This window comes from Schistocerca serialis, chromosome 4 (assembly GCF_023864345.2).
Source record: "Schistocerca serialis cubense isolate TAMUIC-IGC-003099 chromosome 4, iqSchSeri2.2, whole genome shotgun sequence".
Classification (NCBI taxonomy): domain Eukaryota; kingdom Metazoa; phylum Arthropoda; class Insecta; order Orthoptera; family Acrididae; genus Schistocerca; species Schistocerca serialis.
This window is the reverse complement of record NC_064641.1, coordinates 703,758,877-703,782,880: the sequence shown is the minus strand read 5'-3', so window position 1 is coordinate 703,782,880 and position 24,004 is coordinate 703,758,877. Positions and strand designations below refer to the sequence as shown.

General features: G+C 45.4%; 1 protein-coding gene across 1 annotated transcript in view; it reads right to left on the bottom strand.

Annotated features, from left to right (window-relative positions):
• LOC126474705 (phospholipid phosphatase 1-like) overlaps positions 1 to 24,004 on the bottom strand; it is a 782,821-nt gene that overhangs the window by 298,753 nt on the left and 460,064 nt on the right. The window contains exon 2 of the mRNA XM_050102182.1: positions 11,805 to 11,919. Within this exon, the coding sequence (XP_049958139.1) occupies positions 11,805 to 11,919 (115 nt within the window). The remainder of the gene's footprint in view (positions 1 to 11,804; positions 11,920 to 24,004) is intronic.

Below are 24,004 nucleotides of genomic sequence, written 5' to 3'. Positions count from 1 at the left end.
CATAAATTCGTAAGAGTACGAGCGGTGGAGATCTTTCCTGAGCAGCACGTTGCAAGGCATCCCAGATATGGTCAGTAACGTTCATGTCTGGGCAGTCTGGTGGCCAGTGGAAGTGTTTAAACTGAGAAGAATGTTCCTGGAGTCACTCTGTAGCAATTCTGGAAGTGTGTCGGAGTGACAATAGAAATGGATGGATGTAGGTGATCAGACAGGAAGCTTACGTACGTACCACCTGTCAGAGTCGTATCTACACGTATCAGGGGTCTCATATCACTCAAGCTGCACACGTCCCACACCATTACAGAGTCTCCACCAGCTTGAAAAGTCCCCTGGTGACATACAGGGTCCATGAATTCATGAGGTTGTCTCCATACTCGTACACGTCCATCCGCTCGACACAATTTGAAACGAGACTCGTCCGACCAGGCAACATGTTTCCAGTCATCAACAGTTGACGTGCCCAGGCGAGACGTAAAACTTTGTATCGTGCAGTCATCAAGGGTACACTAGTGGGCCTTCTTGCCCGAAAGCCCATATTGATGATATTTCGTTGAATGGTTCGCACGCTGACACTTTATGACCCAGCATTGAAATCTGCAGCAAATTGCGGAAAGTTTGCACATCTGTCAAGCTGAACAATTCTCTTTAGTCGTCGTTGGTCCCGTTCTTACTGGATCTTTTTCCGGCCGCAGCGATGTCAAGGATTTGATATTTTAACGGATTCCTGATATTCACGGTACACTCGTGAAATGGTCCTACCGGAAAATTCCCACTTGATCGCTACCCCGGAGATGCTGTATCCCATCGCTCGTGCGCCGACTATAACACCACGTTCAGACTCATTTAAATCTTGATAATCTGCCATTGACTGGAATACTCTCTTTCAAATTCTGAAGGTAGCAGGGGTAAACTACAGGGAGCGAAAGGCTATTTACAATTTGTACAGAAAGCACATGGCAGTTATAAGAGTCGAGGGACATGAAAGGGAAGCAGTGGTTGGGAAGGGAGTGAGACAGGGTTGTAGTCTCTCCCAGATGTTATTCAATCTGTATATTTAGCAAGCAGTAAAGGAAGCAAAAGATAAATTCGGAGTAGGTATTAAAATCCATGGAGAAGAAATAAAAACTTTAAGGTTCGACGATGACATTGTAATTCTGTCAGAGACAGCAAAGAACTTGGAAGAGCAGCTGAACGGAATGGATAGTGTCTTGAAGGGAGGATATAAGATGAACATCAACAAAAGCAAAACGAGGATAATGGAATGTAGTCGAATTAAGTCGGGTGATGCTGAGGGAATTAGATTAGGAAATGAGACACTTAAAGTAGTAAAGGAGTTTTGCTATTAAGGGAGCAAAATAACTGATGATGGTCGAAGTAGAGAGGATATAAAGTGTAGACTGGCAATGGCAAGGAAAGCGTTTCTGAAGAAGAGAAATTTGTTAACATCGAGTATAGATTTAAGTGTCAGGAAGTCGCTTCTGAAAGTATTTGTACAGAATGTAGCCATGTATGAAAGTGAAACATGGACGATAAATAGTTTAGACAAGAATAGAATAGAAGCTTTCGAAATGTGGTGCTACAGAAGAATGCTGAAGATTAGATGGGTAGATCACATAACTAATGAGGAGGTATTGAATAGGATTGGGGAGAAGAGAAGTTTGTGGCACAACTTGACCAGAAGAAGGGATCGGTTGGTAGGACATGTTCTGAGGCATCAAGGGATCACCAATTTAGTATTGGAGGGCAGCGTGGAGGGTAAAAACCGTAGAGGGAGACCAAGAGATGAATACACTAAGCAGATTCAGAGAGATGTAGGCTGCAGTAAGTACTGGGAGATGAAGAAGCTTGCACAGGATAGAGTAGCATGGAGAGCTACATCAAACCAGTCTCAGGACTGAAGACCACAACAACAACAACAACAACAACAGCAACAACAACCTGCCATTGTAGCAGCAATAACCAATCTAAGAACTGCGCCAGACACTTGTTGTCTTATATAGGCGTTATCGACAGCAGCGCCGTATTCCGCCTGTTTACATATCTCTGTATTTGAATACGCATGCTTATATGAGTTTCTTGGGCGCGTCATGTATATCAAAATGACTGTTTGCCATCCTTCCTGGTGTTGCAGAGATGACGGTCAGTAGTGTATTCCTCCTGTATTGAAAGCGGTCAGTTGACACGGATAAATAAGCGAGACTCTAAAGGCGTCTAAACTCCCGTAAACAACACGCGTGCGCGGTGGTCACAGGGCGGCGTTTTGAAGTTGTAAATTTGCATTCCTGCAGGCCGGCCGGGCCGGCGACCTGGCGGTGAGAGGCTGGCTCGGCGGCTGCGAGCTGTCAGCGCGCGGGCCGCGGTGTTTGTAGGCAGGTGCCCGCCTGGGCCGTGGCCTTTGTACGGGGCGAGTCTGCTCTTCCGGCCGCGAGAGATCTGCTCCAGACGCTCGGCCCGGCGTGCCAGCAGGGCGAGCCTTCGCTCATCTGGCCGCGCCGCGCTGTGTTGTTACTGATAACAGCTGCGCCAGCGCCACGCGCTGCGCGAGCGGGTTTGTTTTTGCTGCCCTCTTCCGTATTGCCGACGCCCCGCCACGAAACAAAGGCCCCAGCCGGCACACTGCCTCAAGAGCCTCTCCTCCCGATGACAGCAGCCTGCTGAAAGCTTCCACCGACACACCACTGCTGCTTGAGCAAAAGAACTGCTGCTGCCTTTACGCTCCGGTGCGAACACGGTCGGCGTGGCTGCAAAGTTTCGTTGCATGAAACAACAAGTTTTTGAAGAATGCTTAGAGTTTCCAAATTCGCATAGTAATAAATGTCTGTAAGAACGTAAGTCTGAGACGTTCAACAGCAACTGCCTACGTTTTTTTCTGTTTTCGAGGGGCGTTTGAAAAATTCGTGCAAAAATGAAAACTACTTACGTATTTGGGGTAAATCTTTTTTATTTTTTCGACGTAGTCTCCTTTTAGACTTATACACTTCGTCCAACGCTGTTCTAATAATAGGAATTGTCGAAGTCTGCAAAATCGCTATTAGCTGCTGCAATTACCTCCTCGTTTGAATAAAACCTTTGTCCCGCCAACCATTCCTTCAAATTGGGGAACAAATAGTAGTCCGAGAAAGCCAAGTCTGGAGAATAGGGGGGGGGGGGGGGGATGTGAAACGAGTTGGAATCTTATTTCCATTAATTTTGCGACCACAACTGCTGAGGTGTGTGCTGGTGCATTGTTGTGATGGAAAAGGACTTCTTTGCGGTCCACTCGCCGGTGTTTTTCTTGCAGCTCGGTTTTCAAACGATCCAAGAAGGATGAATAATATGCACTTGTAATAGTTTTACCCTTTTCCAGGGAGTCGATGAGGACTATCCCTTGCGAATACCAGAAGACAGTCGCCATAACCTTTCCGGCCGAAGGAATGGTCTTCGCCTTTTTGGTGCACATTCTCCCTTGGTAACCCATTAGTTAGATTGTTCTTTGGTCTCAGGAGTATAGTAATGTATCCATGTGTTGTGTCTAGACAAGACAGCCTAGGCACAATGAGAGGAAGCCGAAAGGCACGAGCTAAGCCAAAGCAGGGTGCGTGAGGTCTGAAACAGGATACGTAATGAATACTATAAAGAAAAGTACGTAGCTTCTGGAATACTTAACTTTAATCCATCCTTTTGGTACATCTGGAGATTGTGGCGATACAAGTGAGACTCTTTAGATACATGCAATGTTACTAATGGCGCCTTGCTAGGTCGTAGCCATTGACTTAGCTGAAGGCTATTCTAACTATCTGCTCTGCAAATGAGCGAGGCTTCGTCAGTGTGCATCGCTAGCTACGTCGTCCGTACAACTGGGGCGAGTACTAGTCCGTATCTCGAGACCTGCCTTTTGGTGGCGCTCGGTCTGCGATCCCTGACACTGGCGACACGCGGGTCCAATATGTACTAATGGACCGCGGCCGATTTAAAACTACCACCTAGCAAGTGTGGTGTCTGGCGGTGACACCACACCATGTTTCATCCACAGTGAAGAAACGACGCTTAAAGTCCTGCGGATTCTTCCTGAACAGCTGCAAACCATCTTTGCAATACTTCACACGATTCCGTTTTTGGTCAAGTGTGAGCAATCCCGGAACCCATCTTGCGGAGAGCTTTCTCATGTCCAAATGGTTCAATCCTCTGAGCACTATGGGACTTAACTTCTGAGGTCATCAGTCCCCTAGAACTTAGAACTACTTAAACCTAACTAACCTAAGGACATCACACACATCCATGCCCGAGGCAGGATTCGAACCTGCGACCGTAGCAGGCGCGCGGTTCCGGACTGCAGCGCCTAGAACCGCGTGGCCACCGCGGTCGGCCAGGTCCAAATGTTTATACAAAATATTATGTACCCGTTCATTCGAGATGCCCACAGCACTAGCAATCTCGTGCACCTCTGTCATCGACCACCCCACCACCATATCATGGATTTTATCAATGATTTCTGGAGTCGTAATCTCGACAGGGCGTCCAGAACGTTCAGCATCACTTGTGCCCACATGTCCACTCCGAAAATTTTGAAACCGCTTATAAACTGTCCTAATCGAAGGTGCAGAGTCAGCGTAATGTTTATCAAGCTTCTCTTTACTCTCCTAAGGCGTTTTGCCTTTCATAAAGTAATGTTTAATCACCACAAGAAATTCTTTTTCGTCCATTTTTTGACAATCACTCGACTTCCTTGATTTACACGAATGCCAAACACAAAGAAATAGACCAGTATGTCTGAAACTTGGTGTGCGTTCTTTCCAAACATGCCACTAATTAAACATGACCTCAATACGCGCCGGTGGTGCCGCCTCTCGCCGGCTTGAGTGGCCGAGCGGTTCTAGGCGCTACAGTCTGGAGCCGCGCGACCGCTACGGTCGCAGGTTCGAATCCTGCCTCAGGCATGGATGTGTGTGATGTCCTTAGGGTAGTTAGGTTTAAGTAGTTCTAAGTTCTAGGGCACTGATAACCTCAGCAGTTAAGTCCCATAGTGCTCAGAGCCATTTGCACGGACTTTTCAAACGCCCCTCGTATGTGTACAAAGAAGAGACCGCGCTTACAAAAGGAGTTAGACAAGGATGTCCACCATCTCAACATTTACTTAATGTGTTAATTGAGAAAGCTATTCAGATCGTGAAGAAGAAGACACAAGGGAATAAAAGTCAATGGTGAAAGGATTCACAACATCAGATTTTCCATTCTTCAGTACTGCTCGAGTGTTTGCGATCCCCACCAGGCGCACTGAGGGTAAACATCGAAGCAATTCAGAGGCAGATGCCAGATTTGTTACCCCTAGGTTCGATCATCACCCGACGGAGATGCTTCGTAAAATTAAGTGGGAATCCCTGGAGGCAAGACGACGTTCTTTTTCGCGAAACACTATTGAAAAAATTTAAGTTAACCCTCATCTGCAGCTGATGCAGAAACGTTATGTTGCAGTCGACGTACATTTCACGTAAGGACTTCTAGAATAAGATAAGAGAAATTAGGGATCGTACGGAGAGATACAGACAGACGTTTTTCCCTCGCTCTGTTTGCGAGTGGAACACTAAAGTAAATGACTAGTAATGGCACAAGGTACGCTCCGCCACGCACCATATGGTGGCTTGAGGGGTACAAATGCGGATGTAGGGGATATCGTAATAGTTGCAGACTCCGAAAAAGAAATGGATAGAATGCTGCAAGCTCCAACATACACTTTTAAACTATGGAAACTCAACGTGAACAGGAAAACTACAATAACGGAGGTGCGAAAAAAATAGGGAAGGAATTAACACCAATACAAAAATTGATGACGTCAGAACTGATAGGTGAAACAATTTTGTTATCTCGGTAGTAAACTCATAGAGAACAATGAATGCTTAATGGAAGTGAATAGAAGGGTTGAATTAGCAACACACGCATTAATGACAAAGACAAACATTTTAACCAGCAAACATACAAATGTAGATATCAGAAAATGTTTTACAAAAGCGTTTCAATGGGCCACACTGCTCTGTGGAACAAAGTTGAGCTCTGTGTAAATTTGAAAGAAACGGACTTGAAGCTGCTGAAATGTGAATAAGGCGGAAAATGACAAGAACGAGCTAGAAGGAGATTTTTAAAGGAAATGGAAAACAGAAAAATTGAGTTTATTGGACGTTTCATTCGAGACAGAAAGAAGACAAAGTGCTGGGGAAGAAAGGGAGAGGATGGCCTAGGAAGAAGTATTTGAAAGACATCGAAAAGAGGATGGGATGTGAATTAAGTAGAACTGAGACGACAGTCAGTGACAGAACAGAGGCTGCGTCGACAAGGCGTTAGTATTTAGAATTTGTATGTGTATAATATGTAATTTACTAACGTCATCTTCAGAAATCCATATGACGGTCCAATCTATGGACATGAAATAGTGCACACAAGGAAGACATTACAGATATTTATCGTGTTGCGAGATACATACATTTGTCTGACAAACCGGCAGTTTTGTGAGGAAAGGAAAGAAGCAAAATGAGGTTTAGGCCCTGTCGATAACGATATCATTAAGGACGGAGCACAAGCTCGGATTAGCGAACGATGCGAAAGGAAATCGGAGGTGTCCCTTTCAAAGGAACCATTCCGGCATTTGCCTATAACGATTTACGAGAATAGTAGAAAACCTAAATCTGTATTGCCTGGTGGGGGGTTTGCATAGCCGTCCTCCCGAATCCTAGCCCACTGTGTAAACCACAGAGCCAAATCGTTCGGTGACGGAGTTATGAAGCATGTTTCTTTTTTCTAGTTACTACGAAAAGCTATTCTGAAGTCGACACACGTACGTCTATGACACAACATGTGAAACACATGTTAGTAACAAAAACAGACGAACACCGCAAAATTCCGTTTGATCGCATGACAATGAATCTTTCTCGCTGCCCGCCATCCACCGTGTTTGCTGCACGGATAACTACCGCTGGCGGTTCTGTTGAGTTATTCCGCACGATGCTCTACATCTGCCTCTGTATTGAACGGTCTACCGTTTTATGTGCGGCGGTGGCTACATAATTCACCAGGTTATTTTTCCCCCCCTTTTCGATGGTTCGCGTCTAATTCTGTAGGCGTGTAGACTTTTCAGATCTACGCATTTAGTCATAAGACACTTCTGTCTACGTGCTCGTTAGAACTTTTAGTTCTATTACCCGTTTTATAAACAGTGTCCTCTCCGCGCAACCTGACAAACTGCTTGCATTATGAACTTGCACTGGCGAAGGTTCTATCCTCATTGGAGACCGATGTTTACGAAGAATAACAACGCAACAATGATAGCTACTCAATAAATCTGTTCATTGGTGCTGTATACAGCGATTCGGTCAAGAAAGCACGAAAATAACACCTGTATATACTTCAAGCACGCAAGAAGATATGGTGACTGAGTCGGAGTGTCTCTCGTCTTGCAAAGAAGACACGAAATGTTCGTTTTCTTCAAATGGATCGAGAGGTGAACAATAAGGTTAATGAAAAGTGCAGCGCCGTGTGAAAGATGTTCATGACTTTTCCGTCACATGACAGCTTAAAATATTCAGAAAAAGTACCAGCAATAAAGTTAAAAGTCATAAGAAATTACAACAGTCCAGAGCACACTAGTCTTACGGCGAGGGAAGCGGAGACTGTTGTCGATCGCGTTATGTAGAAAGGAATGGCCTTTCACTCTAAATTTAGAGTAATATGGGAGAACAGATCCAAGAAATTTATCGATCGTGTTTCATCTCCGTGACTGTGGAATGAATTACTGGAAGAAATACAACAACCAGCCGCTTTAGACAACCTTTATTTATGTCAAGATGTGTTTCGGTTTTCCAACGATCTTTAGTTGTTCTAACCAGCACGGTGGTTTTGAAAATATGAAGGTGTTACGCCAATTAAAGATTGAAGAAAACCCGATAAGGTTCTCAGCAAAAATGTAACTATATACGGGCCGGCCGAAGTGGCCGTGCGGTTAAAGGCGCTGCAGTCTGGAACCGCAGGACCGCTACGGTCGCAGGTTCGAATCCTGCCTCGGGCATGGATGTTTGTGATGTCCTTAGGTTAGTTAGGTTTAACTAGTTCTAAGTTCTAGGGGACTAATGACCTCAGCAGTTGAGTCCCATAGTGCTCAGAGCCATTTGAACCATTTCGTAACTATATACGAGGGGGTTTCAAATAGCAAGTTACACGTTATTATGACAAGCCAAGTGACGCTTACTGAATGCTGCACTACTCGTCAAAATGACACAGACACAGGACACTACGTATTATTCAACATTGACACGAAGTCTCTGTAAACAATGATTGGAGCGTTCTACCAATCTTTCACCTCCCTGACGATAGAAATCCGTTCCTTGGTGACGGAGCCATTCGAGAACCGCTGTGAGATCCTCCTCATCGTTGGAAAATCTCTTTCAACTTTCCGAAAAGATTGAAATTGCATGGTGGAAGATGAGAGCGTCCCTATCAGTACAACCCACATCTGTATGGCCTTGGTGAAACTGTTGCCAGCATTTCACTATGGTTGGATGCGGCATTGCATCCGGTCCGTATATCGCCTCAACTTCACAGTGAATGTATGTGCAATTTAGACATTTTGTCTACAAGAATTGTACTGTCACGCGATTTCACAGCTGGTGTAACTTTCCAATTGCCTCGCCATTTCCCTAGCACTCTGAGAAGCACGTGTTATCCGTACCACAGCAGAACTGTGTCTGCAGAAAATTCGGAGCGTGTATTCTTCTCTGACAATGCGCCATTCTTGACGTGCAAAGATCGTAGCGTGGGACAACATGTGTAACTTACTCTCCGAATCCCTACGTAAAGTTTAAGATGTGTAATAACCTAAGGTATTTATCTACACATACAGGTTTTCCAAAAGAAGCGAAGCAAAGAAATTTGCATTATTTTCACTTTCTGCTCTCCCATTCTCTTAAATCTTTCCTCTCTTGCCTAACTAGAACTTGTCACGTTGAAATGAGATGAAATGTCGTGTGACAGGTAGACCTGATCGCCTGCAAGTCTTTTGAGGTGACGCCACTTCAGCGACTTGCGCGTCGAGGAGGATGAAATGACGATGATGAAGACGATAAAAAAAACCCAGTCCCTGAGCGGAGAAAATCTCCATCTCAGCCGGGAATCGAACCCGGAACCCCGGCATGACAAGCCGGCGCGCTGTCCACTTCCCTTTTTTTCTTTTTTTTTTGCATTTTGTTCGTTGTGTTTGGTCGTAACGCACGTCACATGACATCCGTTGAAGTTCGTTGTTGATCCTTTCACTCAGTTTTTGCATTACAGAGAGCAGCCAGCGCTCTGACCGAGGTACCGCGAGGTACAGCGCCGGCATTATTATTATTATTATTATTATTACTATTATTATTGTTCGGGGCGGGTGTTCTATGACAGCTCCTTAAGTTCATCGTTGATCCGTTCACTCAGTTTTTTTTATTACCGAGGGCCGGTAACCCTCTGACCGAACACGCTGAGCTACCGTGCTGACACTCAGCTACGGTGGTGGACAACTTGTCTTGTTGATAGGCCGCAGTAATAATGTACTCTCAATATGCGCCGCAAGATGAAAACCCAAGGCAACGCAAGCGATATATTATGTTAACGAAAACATTCAAATAAGCGATTCTTTAGCTACAGATGGGCCTCCTTAGAGGGTACCTGTAACGTAGTTCTTTTCCTTCATTAGACATGCACCAAAGATTTTTACTACATCTGCACCATTCAAGCGGGGATTTAACCAATGTGTAGTATTTTCTCAGAGACTCTAAAACAAATGGCGAATGAAAGATTGTATGACGTATTCATATAGAGATACTAACGGTTTTTAGAAACGTCCGGAGAATAGTGCGTTCGTGATCTGATTAGATCCTTGCGTATATAAGGGGTGTCAAGCGCACATCTATTCGGTTATTACTACTAAATCTGTACTGTCCACATGCGGATCGCAAAGGATACTGTTCCTCCTATCGTGTAGCTTCTTTCTTTGAACTGTAAGGTCACAAGTGATAAGAGTTAGACCGACTGAATGCGGAAAACTTCATGCTCCTTCATGTTTATAGTATCCACAACTGTCTGAGTAGTAGTAACTGTGGTAACTGTTACAAAGCGACTGACAGCGTATTATTGACAGCAATGACTAGCTTAAGTTCATAAACGTCCAGGATGTCTTGAAATCGCTGTTGTACACACCACTGTTGTCACGGTTTACCATCTACTTCCATCGAAAGGCGATAGTGGGGCACCGAAGGTTGGAATTATCAATGCCTTTATCAAAAATCATTTGATACGAATGTCATGCAAATATTTAAAATTGCATAGTAACAAGATAAAATCTCATCCGCTGTTCCATCTCGCATCCAATCAGACACATAATAGATGTACGCAACACTGTCATTGTGCGTCTCTGTCTGCGATAATGTTTCATCTCGTAGTATTATTTCTGTAATCAGGAAAACTAGTAATAATAATACATAATTACTAACCTAATCTATGTTGACTAATTTGTGTTGTGAAGTCAGGATACGGAACGGTATCACAAAATATGTTAACGCGCGCGTCGTTATTTTCTCTGCGGCTGCCGTTGTCAAGCCTGCAACAAGCTTATCCGGGAACGCCCGCTACAGCAGCGCTTCATTGTTTGTTTGTGTGCCTTCATAATTGTGTCATGAATGAGTTACGATAAACGGTCATTACATGCGACTTAATATTTCACATATCTTCTGCTACTCGTGCTGTAAATACCACATACGAGCCGTTACAGGATTTAAGGTTATTCCTGTTAGTAGAATGTTCCTGCATTACTATTATAACAAAGAAGTACGTGAAATGTAAAAGAAATATAACATAACCAACAAAATTTTTCCTTCTGTTTGTTCAAATGGTTCAAATGGCTCTGAGCACTATGGGACTTAACTTCTGAGGTCATCAGTCCCCTAGAACTTAGAACTACTTAAACCTAACTAACCTAAGGACATCACACACATCCATGCCCGAGCAAGGATTCGAACCTGTGACCGGAGCGGTCGCGCGGCTGCAGACTGTAGCGCCTAGAACTGCTCGGCCACACCAGCAGGCGTTTTATTATGTTTTCCGTCCTCATTTCGGCACTTCACATGTATTTTTCAGTTGACATACACTAAAATTGCAATTTTTGGACTTGCGTCGCTTTTCTTGTTGCGGTGCGATATACACAGCTGGTGCGTCATAATCTCCATAGTGACATCGCGATATAGTTGCATTATGGGTTTAAAACAGATGCATACAGTTATTAAATTATTGATAGACTTCAACTAAAGCTATTCAGGAAGCACGAGACACGGATGGATCACAGAAGTGCAGAACAGTTGCTTTTACGTCATTTCGTACGTATGGCACTGCACACGACGTTATCACAGCTAGCAGCTTACTTGGCAGTAGATGTTCGTGCGTCGTAATTATAAACAGCGGTAGGCGATAATGTCCAAACACTTTCCATAAAGCCAACGTAACATCTTTTCCATGAGATCTGACTGCATTTCCTCGTCTTTTAAACGAATAGTAAACAACTCGGTAAGAAACATTACGAGATATATCGACAGCCCGAAGGAACATCCGTAATAGAACAGTGTTTACTATTACGCACTTGAAATTACCGTAGGCAAAACGATAGATGTAAGGGACGAAGAAAAAAAAACTTACGGGGTGACAGCAGAACTGCGGACTTCAAGTCTTGTAAACAATATGCTGCCGGAACCCGGTGGCACGTGGATACGTACCGGTAGCGGAAATCGCGCGACAGGCTGCGCCGCAGCGGTACTCACCGACGGCGAAGATGGAGAAGTCGAGCATGTACTTCCAGGCGGGTCTACGCGCCGCCATGCGTGCGCTGTCGCCGGCTGCGGCGGACTCGAGCGAGCGGCGGCTGCTGCACCGGCCCTGCGGACACAAGCGTGCGTCACTCAGTGCGCGTGCGCGGACCGCCGCTGGCTGCGCCGCCCCCTCCGCTAGCGCCCTCCGCCCCCAGTGGCTGCCGCCGCCACAGGCCGCGCCGCCTCCGACGCCGCTGCGTGGCCATCGCTGGCACTCGTCCACAGATACCCCAAGTTCGGATGAAAGCTATTCGTACGACGGAAGCAGTGTAAAATGAAATTACCGTATGGCGTATTTGGGGTTGTCTGACCGCCTGGTGCAGGCCTTTCTATTTGATACTTGGGCGTAGAATAGAAGCAGTGAAGAATACGATACGATGTCTCAGCTCTGACCAGTGACCTGCTCGTATAGCGAAACGCGCAGCGCGCTAGCTTGCGAGACAAGGAGGTGGGTCTGACCGACATCGAATCATCCGTGCGGTGGATTAGCTATCGTTGGTTGGTACACAGGCCAACCAGTGTATGACGCTGGGCTAGTACCTAAAAATCCACCTAAGAGAATACGACACACAAACAGTTAAAATGCGCCGTTTCCATGAGTGCCACTCTAATTGTGGTGTGCGTACTGTAAGACCTTCGGTACACACACCATCAGAATATTTGACTTGTCGCTCTAACGAAGTAGGCGAGTGTCAGCAATATGTCGTGGTCTTATCGTGGCGTGTTCATCTTCTGCTGTTAGGTCAGACGATAGAAATGCCACTTGCACGCTTAGAGTAGCAGATTGACAATGACCAACTTTAAACAGGACTTGATTAATGTTCACACACATTTATTAAAATAATAAAAAGCATAGACATTACGTAACTTGACTCTGGATGCTGTTTACAATTGACAATCTGAAGTTCCTTTGGTCTTGGTATGTTAATCTTATTCTCACATATCTCTGATACTTGACAAAATGTCTATTCATTTATCCTCATGGTTATGTACAGGAATATGGTAATCTTATTAGGCGCAGACTGAAACTTGACTATAGACTGGTACAGGCAAATGTAGAACTAGTACAGACTGGTGCAGACTGACTAATTGGAGGTCTGTACACTCGTTATAATGCCTCGCGCGTTCAGGTATCACTGCGCGAGTGTGATCTGCGAGGAGAAAAGGTTCTACGTTAGCAGCGATTTCATTGGCTGCGTTACATATTAATACGCGGATCGGCGGAAGCAGAATTTGGTCCCTCTATAAGGCAGCGCCATCTCGTAGTGCGGAGTCGGACGAGCGCTGCGCCTGCGCTGTTGTGCTTAGCGGGGCGCGCTCTAGTGGGAAAGTTGTGTACGCGCTGACTACGCGGAACTATGTACACAACACTAATCATTTTCTTCTCGCGAAGGTGAGTGGCATCGAAACGTCGCGGAATACTAAGGCAGCCACTCCGATGGAAATCTGAGAAAATTTTATCAGCAGTACTGTCGGGAAGGTTTACATTCACTCAGAACGAAGTACACGAGCCACAGACAGATGCACATGAATCTTCCCTGCCCCCTCCCCCCCCCCCCCCCACATCTCCAGACCCCCGCATCACCCACCCCCAATCCACTGGCCTCAGAAAGAGCATCCGGCGACAAACTTAATAATAAAATGAAATTTACCAAATCGTGAAGAGACGGACCCCATACAGGACGAGATGAACGTTAGGGAAAAGAAAAAACCTCAGGTTTGACCAATGACACCTGTCCTATACACCGAATAGCCAAAGAAACTGGTGCACCTGCCTAATATAGTGTAGGGCCTCCGCGAGCACACAGATGTGCTGCAACACGACGTGGCATGGACTCAATGTCTGAACTAGTGCTGGAGGGAACTGAATGGTTCAAATGGCTCTGAGCACTATGGGACTTAACTTCTAAGGTCATCAGTCCCCTAGAACTTAGAACTACTTAAACCTAACTAACCTAAGGACATCACACACATCCATGCCCGAGGCAGGATTCGAACCTGCGATCGTAGCGGTCGTGCGGTTCCAGACTGTAGTGCCTAGAACGGCTCGGCCTCCCCGGCCGACGAGTGAACTGACATCATGAAGCCTGCAGGGCTGTCCATAAATCCGAAAGAGTACGAGAGGTTTGGAGATGGCTTCTGAACAGCTTGTTGCAAGGCATCCCAGATATGCTCAATAATGTTTATGTCTGGGGAGTTTGCTGGCCAGCGGAAGTGTCTAAACTCAGAAGAGCGTACCTAGAGCCAGTCTGTAGGAATTCTGGACGTGTTAGATATCGCATTGTCTGGCTGGAATTGCCCAAATCCGTCGGAATGCACAATGGACATGAATGGATGCAGATGATAAGACAGGATTATTACGTACGTGTCACCTGTCAAAGTCGTATCTAGACCGTCAGGGGTCCCGTATCACTCTAACCGCACACGTCCCACACCATTACAGAGCCTCCACCGGCTTTAACAGTCCCCTGCTGACATGCAGGGTCCATTGGATTCATGAGGTTGTGCTTACCCGTACACGTCCATCCACTCGATATAATATAAAACGAGACTCGTCCGACGTCGCAACATGTTTCCAGTCATCAGCAGTCCAGTGTCGGTGTTGACGGGCCCAGGCGAGCCGTAATGCTTTGTGTCGTGTAGTCTTCAAGTGTTCGCGTGTGGGCCTTCGGCTCCGAAAGCCCATATCAGTGACGTTTCGTTGAATGGTTCGCACGCTGACACTTGTTGAGGGCCCAACACTGAAATCTGCAGCAATTCGCGGAAGTGTTGCACTTCTGTCACGTTCAAGGATTCTCTTCAGTCTTCGTTGGTCCCGTTCTTGCAGGATCTTTTTCCGGCCGCAGCGATGTCGGCACCGTATTCTGCCAGTTTACATATCTCTGTATTTGAATACGCATGCCTATACCAGTTTCTTTGACGCTTCAGCGTATATTACTTCTCAAGTCAACATCCGTTGCTCTCAAGACATACTATTCGTATGTGCCGCCCGGCTGCTTCTTTATAGCGTCACCTATTCCAGTTTGACTTTTACGTTGGCTACACCAACACTTCAATAATCGTACAGCTTGTCTTTGAGTCTGTTCTAACTATTCCACTGACACTATTTGGTAAGGGCTCCTTATTGACGAACGCTACTCGAAAATAGGTCGAACTAGGTTTTGTAAGCGACTTTTTATGTCTGTGGCTTATAATTTCTAGAAGACGCACGTAGGAGAAAGGTGCATAACACATGAAGTGTAATACAGGGCAGTAAACAGTTCCGATACTACTTCTAGACTGCTTTAAACACAAAAAAGTGATTGTTAAGGCAGAGGTAGAACAGTACGGTGTTTTGACGCCATTCGAGAACACACACACACACACACACACACACACACACACAGAGAGAGAGAGAGAGAGAGAGAGAGAGAGAGAGAGAGAGAGAGAGAGCGTGTCCCCGAAATGTTGTGACAAACTTGAGGATTGTAGAGGGCGTACTAACGAGCAAATCGAGGATAACTTTGTCCATCGACGCTACAGGGTGTCGAAGCCACTGGCGCCAGCGCCTTCCATTAGGCCACCCCTTCGACAGCAAACGTGACTTGTGCGCTGACGGACCATGGGTGGAACGTCTCACGACAATGTTAGTTATGCAGTAATTGTGAATGACTTCCACGATCGCCAGTGGAGATGATAGGGCTGGTTGCTGCGTAGCAAGATCTCGTCTCCTATGAATGCGATGCTCTGTTGCCTCGGTGGATGACAGTTACGAACACGAGTTTCTATTCACAGTTTATTTTTCTTCTGGAACACTCTAAAATCGCCATTGTTTTTCCCTATACAGGAGAAAAATAAAATGTATATGGAAACCAGTGCGTCAAACCGTCATCGACCGAGGCAAAATACCATCACATTCATAGGAGACAAGACCTTCTACACAGTAGCTAGCTCCACCTTCCCCTCTGGCGATCATCGCAATCACTCGTGACCACTGAACCACAAACAACGTTGCGCCTAGAGAGAGGCCGCCGGCCGGTGTGGCCGCGCGGTTCTAGGCGCTTCAGTCTGGAACCGCGTGGCCGCTACGGTCACAGGTTCGAATCCTGCCTCGGGCATGGATGTGTGTGATGTCCTTAGGTTAGTTAGGTTTAAGTAGTTCTAAGTTCTAGGGGACTGATGACCACAGATATTGAGTCCCGTAGTGCTCAGAGCCGTTTGAACCAAGTGACAGGCCTCAGCGGCTGTAACTTCGTCGCACTGTAGCGTTGTTGATGACGTTTCCGGACGCGGGTTCCTGTCCTTGATTTGTTTCTCAAGACATCCCCTACAATCCCTAGAAGTTTGTCGCAACATTTCTGGGACACCCTGTACACAGGGTTTTCTAAAACTTCCCTTACAAACTTCCAGGTCTTATAGAAAGGACTGGGTAGATAACATTTTGAACTGGAACCCATATCCGGATATCAGAACCTATTAATGTCACTAAAGGTTTGCGACAAGGTTGCAGTATGTCACCCATCTTGTTCAATTGATATGCAGAAGTGGATCTCAGAAATTGGAAGAGCAGCTGCAGGGGAATGGGTATAACTGTCAACGATGTAGAGATGTTTTCCATTAAGTTTTGCTGACAATCAAGCTATTATAGCACAAGATGATACGACGATTATATCAGGAACACAACATATGGGTACTACAAATGAGTCTATCAAAAAGAGAGTATCTGGTGGTGAATAGTGATGTTAATTTGAAGTACACATCAGTGACAAAGCAGTTATGAGACAGGTAGAGAAATTTAAATATCTCGGGGCACATACTGATAAAAATGGATTGGGCCATACAGAAGTAAAATATAGAATACAGCAAAGCAGAATAGTGTTAGGGTGTATGCATTCTTCTTGGTGGGATAAGAGTATTTCAAACAACAATAAGAAAAGATTAAGTACGATAATGGTTGAATCAGTGCTATGCTATGGATCAGAACAATGGATCTTAAATGCGGATCTCAAAAGAAGACTGATAGCTGTGGAAATGGATCATTTGCGTAGGAGTGTCAGAATATCAAGAATCGAAAGGAAAACTAATGATGAAGTAAGACCTAGAATGAAGACATATAATACATTGATAGATAGAATTGAAAGAAAATTACACTACTGACCATTAAAATTGCTACACCAAGAAGAAATGCAGATGATAAACGGGTATTCATTGGACAAATATGTTATACTAGAACTGACATGTGATTACATTTTCACGCAGTTTGGGTGCATAGATCCTGAGAAATCAGTACCCAGAACAACCACCTCTGGCCGTAATAACGGCCTTGATACGCCTGGGCATTGAGACAAACAGAGCTTGGATGGTGTGCACAGGTACAGCTGCCCATGCAGCTTCAACACGATACCACAGTTCATCAAGAGTAGTGACTGGCGTATAGTGACGAGCCAGTTGCTCGGCCACCATTGACCAGACTTTTCAATTGGTGAGAGATCTGGAGAATATGCTGGCCAGGGCAGCAGTCGAACGTCTTCTGTATCCAGAAAGGCCCGTACAGGACCTTCAACATGCGGTCGTGCATTATCCTACTGAAATGTAGGGTTTCGCAGGGATAGAATGAAGGGGAGAGCCGCGGGTCGTAACACGTCTGAAATGTAACGTCCACTGTTCAAAGTGCCGTCAATGCGAACAAGAGGTGACCGAGACGTGTAACCAATGGCACCCCATACCATCACGCCGGATGATACGCCAGTATGGCGATGACGAATACACGCTTCCAATCTGCGTTCACCGCGATGTTGCCAAACACGGATGCGACCATCATGATGCTGTAAACAGATCCTGGATTCATCCGAAAAAATGACGTTGTGCCATTCGTGCACCCAGGTTCGTCGTTGAGTACACCATCGCAGGCGCTCCTGTCTGTGATGCAGCGTCAAGGGTAACCGCAGACATGGTCTCCGACCTGATAGTCCATGCTGCTGCAAACGTCGTCGAACTGTTCGTGCAGATGGTTGTGTTCTTGCAAACGTTCCCATCTGTTGACTCAGGGATCGAGACGTGGCTGCACGATCCGTTACAGCCATGTGGATAAGATGCCTGTCATCTCGACTGCTAGTGATACGAGGCCGTTGGGATCCAGCACGACGTTCCGTATTACCCTCCTGAACCCACCGATTCCATATTCTGTTAACAGTCATTGCATCTCGACCAACGCGAGCAGCAATGTCGCTATACAATAAACCGCAATCGCGATAGGCTACAGTCCGACCTTTATCAAAGTCTTAAACGCGATGGTACGCATTTCTCGTCCTTACACGAGGCACCACAAACGTTTCACCAGGCAACACCGGTCAACTGCTGTTTGTGTATGAGAAATCGGTTGGAAACTTTCCTCATATCAGCACGTTGTAGGTGTCGCCACCGGCGCCAAACTTGTGTGAATGCTCTGAAAAGCTAATCATTTGCATATCACAGCATCTTCTTGCTGTTGGTAAAATTTCGCATCTGTAGCACGTCAACTTCGTGGTGTAGCAATTTTAATGGCCAGTAGTGTATTGAAATGGTACGGGCATATGATGAGATTGCCAGATCATCGACGGCCAAAGAAGGTTTATGAATGTACACCACCCGGCACAGGTAAGCGCGGAAGACCACGACGTTCTTGGACAGAGCACACAAATGCAGTAATGGAACATCGCAGCATCGACAAGGAAGATCCGCTGGATAAAGAGGCTTGGTGGAGGATAACAGGAATAGAACAAGATGTTGTTATTAATTAATCTTTGTATTGATCAATCCTGTTATAATAATAATAAATCCATATCCGGAAACGTACCGCTTCCGTGCTACAACGATCTGAAAACAGGTTGGTAATTTACTTGGTGTGCCCCAGTACATCAGTTGTTTTACAGTTACGCACATTGATAAGCAAAGAAACAAAAAGGAAACTTAATCAGTTTTCACACACACTGTAGTCTACAGTTAAACTGTTAACATTTTAATCCACTATAAGTAAGTCTCGATGAGGCAACCACCAATTTCAATGCACATATTATACACTGAAGCGCCAAAGAAACTGGTACAGGCATGCGTGACAGAAGTGCAATCCTTCCGCAAATTGCCGCAGATTTCAATGCTGGGCCATAAACAAGTATCAGCGTGCGAACCTTTCAACGAAACACCATCGATATGGGCTTTCGGAACCGAAGGCCCACTCGTGTACTCTTGATGACTGCGCCATACAAGCTTTACGCCTCGCCTGAGCCCGTCAGCACCGACATTGGACTGTTGATGAATGAAAACATGTAGCCTGGTCGGACGAGTCTCGTTTCAAATTGTGTCGAGCGGATGGACGTTTACAGGTATGAAGACTCCATGGAACCTCCATGTTCAAGCTGGTGGATGCTATGTAATGGTGTGGGGCGTGTGCGGTTGGAGTGATGTGGGACCCCTGATACATGTACGAGATACGACTCTGACAGGTGACACGTACGTAATCATCCTGTCTGATCACTTGCATTCATTCATGTCCATTGTGCATTCTGACGGACATCGGCAATTCCAGCTAGACAATGCGGCATCCGACACGTCCAGAATTGCTACAGAGTGGCTCCAGGAACTGAGTTGAAACACTTCTGCCGGCCACCAGACTACCCAGAACCTTATTAAGCATGTCTGGGAGACCTTGCAACGTGCTGTTCCGAAGAGATCTCCACCCTCTCGTACTCTTACCGATTTATGGACAGCCCTGCAGGATTCATGGTGTCAGTTCCCTCCACCACTACTTCAGACATTACTAGGGTCCTTACTACGTCATGTTGCGGCACTGCTGCTTGCTCACACGGGTTCTATACAATATTAGGCAGTTGTAACAGTTTCCTTGGCTCTTGAGTGTACCTACGCAATCACACATCGTGCAGTACGGCCTCTTGCAATTCAGATGTATGGTGTTTGCCTGAAGCACCACTGTCACTCCTGTTGAAAGATAAGGTGCCCCTTTCTCGAAGCCGTTGCGTAATTGTAGCGGAGTCGGACGTTGTGGAGAAAGATCTTCATCCAGGCGACGACCAGCTCTTCCATTACTGTTAACTTCGCCATACAGAACGATTATATCGGTGTATTCTGAAAATGTGTACTCAACGATGTCGCTTTAACACCATAGAAGTCTGAATGAGGCTTGAACCAGATCAGAGAGGTAGAAAAGGCATCAAATGACATCAGCCGATCCGACGTAAGCACCCCTCCCCCTCTCCCATGACTACCCTGCTGCATACCTACTAGCAAATATATTTCCAAACGGCTGTCGGACATGAGTTCTAATTAAAAATATTGTCCACTCAGTCCTCCTCTACAAGTCGTAGAAGTTTGTAAGAGGGTTAGAGACCATGTGTAAGGGGCGGTCAAAAGAAAACGAGACAGATCGAAAAAAGTATGCAAACTGTTTATTATTTCAAAAGCAATCGCCATAATTGTTAATACATTTATGCCACTGTGAGACAAGATGGTCAATGCCTTCATGGAAAAATGTTTGCGGTTGCCTCCTATGCACCTTTTCGTTCGAAGCAAATCGACGGCCATGAATTGGAAATCACATTAGGAGAGGTGCGACTATATGGAGGACTACTGTAAGGGCTTCCCAGCGAGACTTCTGCAGTGTAGTCGCAAGAAACCTGGCAATATACATAGGATGACTATATTCTCTCAAACTGTTCCTCTCTGCCCTCTGCGCACTTAGAACCAACTCAAAAATAGTTCTTAGTGTTAAATATAGTCTGTCTAGTATGCATTCTCCTTTTTAAACCTCCATTGTCTCTATACATGGGTATATTCTCTCAACTAATTCTTTTGTTGACACACAAAATTTTTTACATTGCTTATAATAATAATAATAATAATTATTATTATTATTATTATGTTGAGACACGACTTTTTAATCAGTTACAAGTAACTTCAAAAAATGTTAAAACACGACATATTATATAAATAGAGTAAGTACAAAGCAAATATTAGATAAATAAATACCGAAAAGATCTGTTACTAATTTTCCGATGGCAAAGTCACAGTACAATGTTCTCGTCTCCATAGCCTAGGTCGCCCTGGTGGGCATGCTCAATGGCGCTCGCTTAGAAGGTAATCGGTTTGATTCTTGAGGTTAGGAAATACTTTCCTTGCCAATGTTTAGCCGGCAAGGTGAGTTGATGAGATGGGGACGTAACGTTTCTGATCACCAGACAGCCTGTTAGTGCGGTGGGATACACTTCAAAAATTCGCCACAGTGTCTGATGGAATGAACGCGTGTGACATTGTTGCTTCTGATCCGTCTGTCGGATAATGGCATTAAGTTAAGTGGTACTCTTGCTCTTAGACGAGAGGAATAGTCTATGTGCCAGCACCGAGTACTATCCTTTTTCACCCATCGCACCAGTATCAACGTTTATGTATTGTTTGAAGACGTATTGGGTTATGTGCCTATAGCTAATCATATAATACACTATATGATCAAAACCATCCTGACACCCCCAAAAACATACATTAGGTGCATTGTGCTGCCACCTACTGCCAGGTACTCCGTATCAGCGACTCAGTAGTCATTATACATTGTGAGGGAGCAGAATGGGACGCTACGCGGAACTCACGGACTTCCAACGTGGTCAGATGATTTGGTGTCACTTGTGTCATACGTCTGTACACGAGATTTCCACACTCCTAAACATCCCTAGGTCCACTTTTTCCGATGTGATAGTGAAGTGGAAACGTGAAGGGACACATACAGCACAAAAGCGTACAGCCCGACCTCGTCTGTTGACTGACAGAGAACGCCGACAGTTGAAGAGGGTCGTATTGTGTAACAGGCAGACATCTATCCAAACCATCACACAGAAATACCAAACTGCATCAGGATCCACTGGGGCACTATGAAAGTTAGGTGGGAGGTGGGAGAACTTGGATTTCATGGTCGAGCGGCTGCTCATAAACCATATATCACGCCGGTAAATGCCAAACGACACCTCGATTGGTGTAAGAAGTGTAAACATTGGACGATAGAACAGTGGAAAAACGTTGTGTGGAGTGCCGAATCACGGCACACAACGTGGCGATCCGATGGCAGGGTGTGGGTACGGCGAATGCCTGGTAAACATCATCTGTGTAGTGCCAACAGTAAAATTCGGAGGCTGTGGTGTTATGGTGTGGCAGCCCGCCCGGCTAGCAGCGCGGTCTAATGCGCTGCTTCCCGAGCGGGAAGGCTTGCCGGTCCCCGGCACGAATCCGCCTGGCGGATTAGTGGCGAGGTCCGGTGGGCCGGTCAGCCTATGGATGGTTTTTAACGTGGTTTTCTATCTGCCTCGGCGAATGCGGGCTGGTTTCCCTTATTCCGCCTTAGTTACACTATGTCGGCGATTGCTGCGCAAACACTGTCTCCAGGTACGCATACACCATAATTACCAGTTCAATACACAATACACACAAAGTGGTGTGGTCGAGTTTATCATGGAGGGGCTTGCACCCCTTGTTGTTTTGCGTGGCACTATCACAGCACAGACCTACATTGATGTTTTAAGCACCATCTTGCTTGCCACTGTTGAAGAGCAATTCGGGGATGGCGATTGCATCTTTCAACACGATCGAGCACCCGTTCATAATGCATGGCCTGTGGCGGGGTGGTTACACGACAATAACATCCCCGTAATGGAATGGCCTGCACAGAGTCCTAACCTGAATCCTATAGAACACCTTTGGGATGCCTTGGAACGCCGACTTCGCGCCAGGCCTCACCGACGGACATCGATACCGTTCCTCTGTGCAGCACTCCGTGAAGAATGGTCTGCCATTCCCCAAGAAACCCTCCAGCACCTGATTGTACGTATGCTGAAGAATGGTCTGCCATTCCCCAAGAAACCTTCCAGCACCTGATTGTACGTATGCTTGCGAGAGTGGAAGCTGTCATCAAGGCTGAGAGTGGGCCAACATCATATTGAATTCCAGCATTACTGATGGAGGACGCCACGAACTTGTACATCATTTTCAGCCAGGTGTCCGGATACTTTTGATCACGTAGTGTATATACATTACACTGATTGTGGCCTATATAATTTTATGGGTGTTGTTCTTATGTGGGATGTCATATTAAATATAGTAATTTTTTATTGTACAGAGAAATTCAGAATTAATGTAGCGATTATAAAAGTTTATAATCATTAATGCATGGCGATACATGGATAAGAATTACGGAAAACGTAAAAAAGAGTTCAGATTTTATTCTGCGTAGACGAACAACATTAAGCAATAATCCAATTCACGCCATACATTCTGAATCGTATGTGGAGCTAAAGACACAAACGCATTTTTAATTCTGAAACTGTTTCCGGCAGAAGGGTTACATAAACAAGGCCTTTCACACGTCCTCATAACCAAAAATCCATGGGAGATACAGGTAGCCTAGACTAGAACACAGCGTCGTTATGTCCAGTACGACAGATGCGACGGTTTGGACACGTTTACTTAAGAGCGAACTTCCATACCCCAATGAGGGGGTTCTCCATTTTGCTGAAAGACGTAATCGGTGGAATATATATGAAGCTGTGGCATCGGTCTTTGTTCAAGCATGACAAGGAAAATGTTCGTTGAAACACTTAGCTCAATGAAGAAAAATGGAGCGTACATTCCTTGTGCTGACGTGGCACAGAGCGCATTAACTGTCGGCGAGAGTCTCCCACATGTTCAGTTACACACGGAGCCTCTCCCCCATATCAAAATGGAGTTTTGCGCCGGTTAACCTTACCTCATCGCTAAAAATGAGATGTTCCTCCATGATTTCCAGTATTGCCATAGCATAGTTCGTACGTTTTCTGTTTTCTTGTTTCAATTCCTGTAAAATCTGCGCCAACTTCACATTCACTGTATTTGTACAACGATCTAAATTCTGAACTTTCCTGTGCAGTCTCTGTAATTCTTATGAATCTATCGCTATGCACCAAATAGTTGTAGCTGTTTGTAATTGCTTTACTCATTTTCAGTTGCCTTGTATAACTGAAGAATAAGTACAAAGGAGTATCATAATGAAAATCATAGTTAAATCAAGTAGAAATGACTGAACATAACAGGTCAATCCAATATAAAAACTGAAAGTCCAGATTAATTATCATCATTGACAACACAAACATTACCCCCAACAC